The 255-nt window shown below is 72.5% G+C and overlaps 1 protein-coding gene across 1 annotated transcript in view; it reads left to right on the forward strand.

Annotated features, from left to right (window-relative positions):
- The first annotated feature begins 6 nt into the window (after positions 1-6).
- RUNX3 (runt related transcription factor 3) overlaps positions 7-255 on the forward strand; it is a 35,104-nt gene continuing 34,855 nt past the window's right edge. Inside the window, 1 exon segment of the mRNA XM_017736243.1 lies at positions 7-253. Coding sequence (XP_017591732.1) covers positions 23-253 — 231 coding nt within the window. The 5' untranslated portion in view covers positions 7-22.

Here is a 255-nt window from a genome sequence, read left to right on the forward strand (position 1 = left end):
CTCCCTGACGCCCGCCGTTGTGATGCGTATTCCCGTAGACCCGAGCACCAGCAGGCGCTTCACTCCCCCGTCCACGGCCTTCCCCTGCGGTAAGATGGGCGAGAACAGCGGGGCGCTGGGGGCCTCCGCGCCGGGCGCCCGCGCTCGGCCCGAGGTGCGCTCCGTCGTGGATGTCCTGGCCGACCACGCCGGCGAGCTGGGGCGCACCGACAGCCCCAACTTCTTGTGCTCGGTGCTGCCGTCCCCCTGGAGGTG

Source organism: Corvus brachyrhynchos, unplaced genomic scaffold (genome assembly GCF_000691975.1).
Source record: "Corvus brachyrhynchos isolate BGI_N302 unplaced genomic scaffold, ASM69197v1 scaffold65, whole genome shotgun sequence".
Lineage (NCBI taxonomy): Eukaryota > Metazoa > Chordata > Aves > Passeriformes > Corvidae > Corvus > Corvus brachyrhynchos.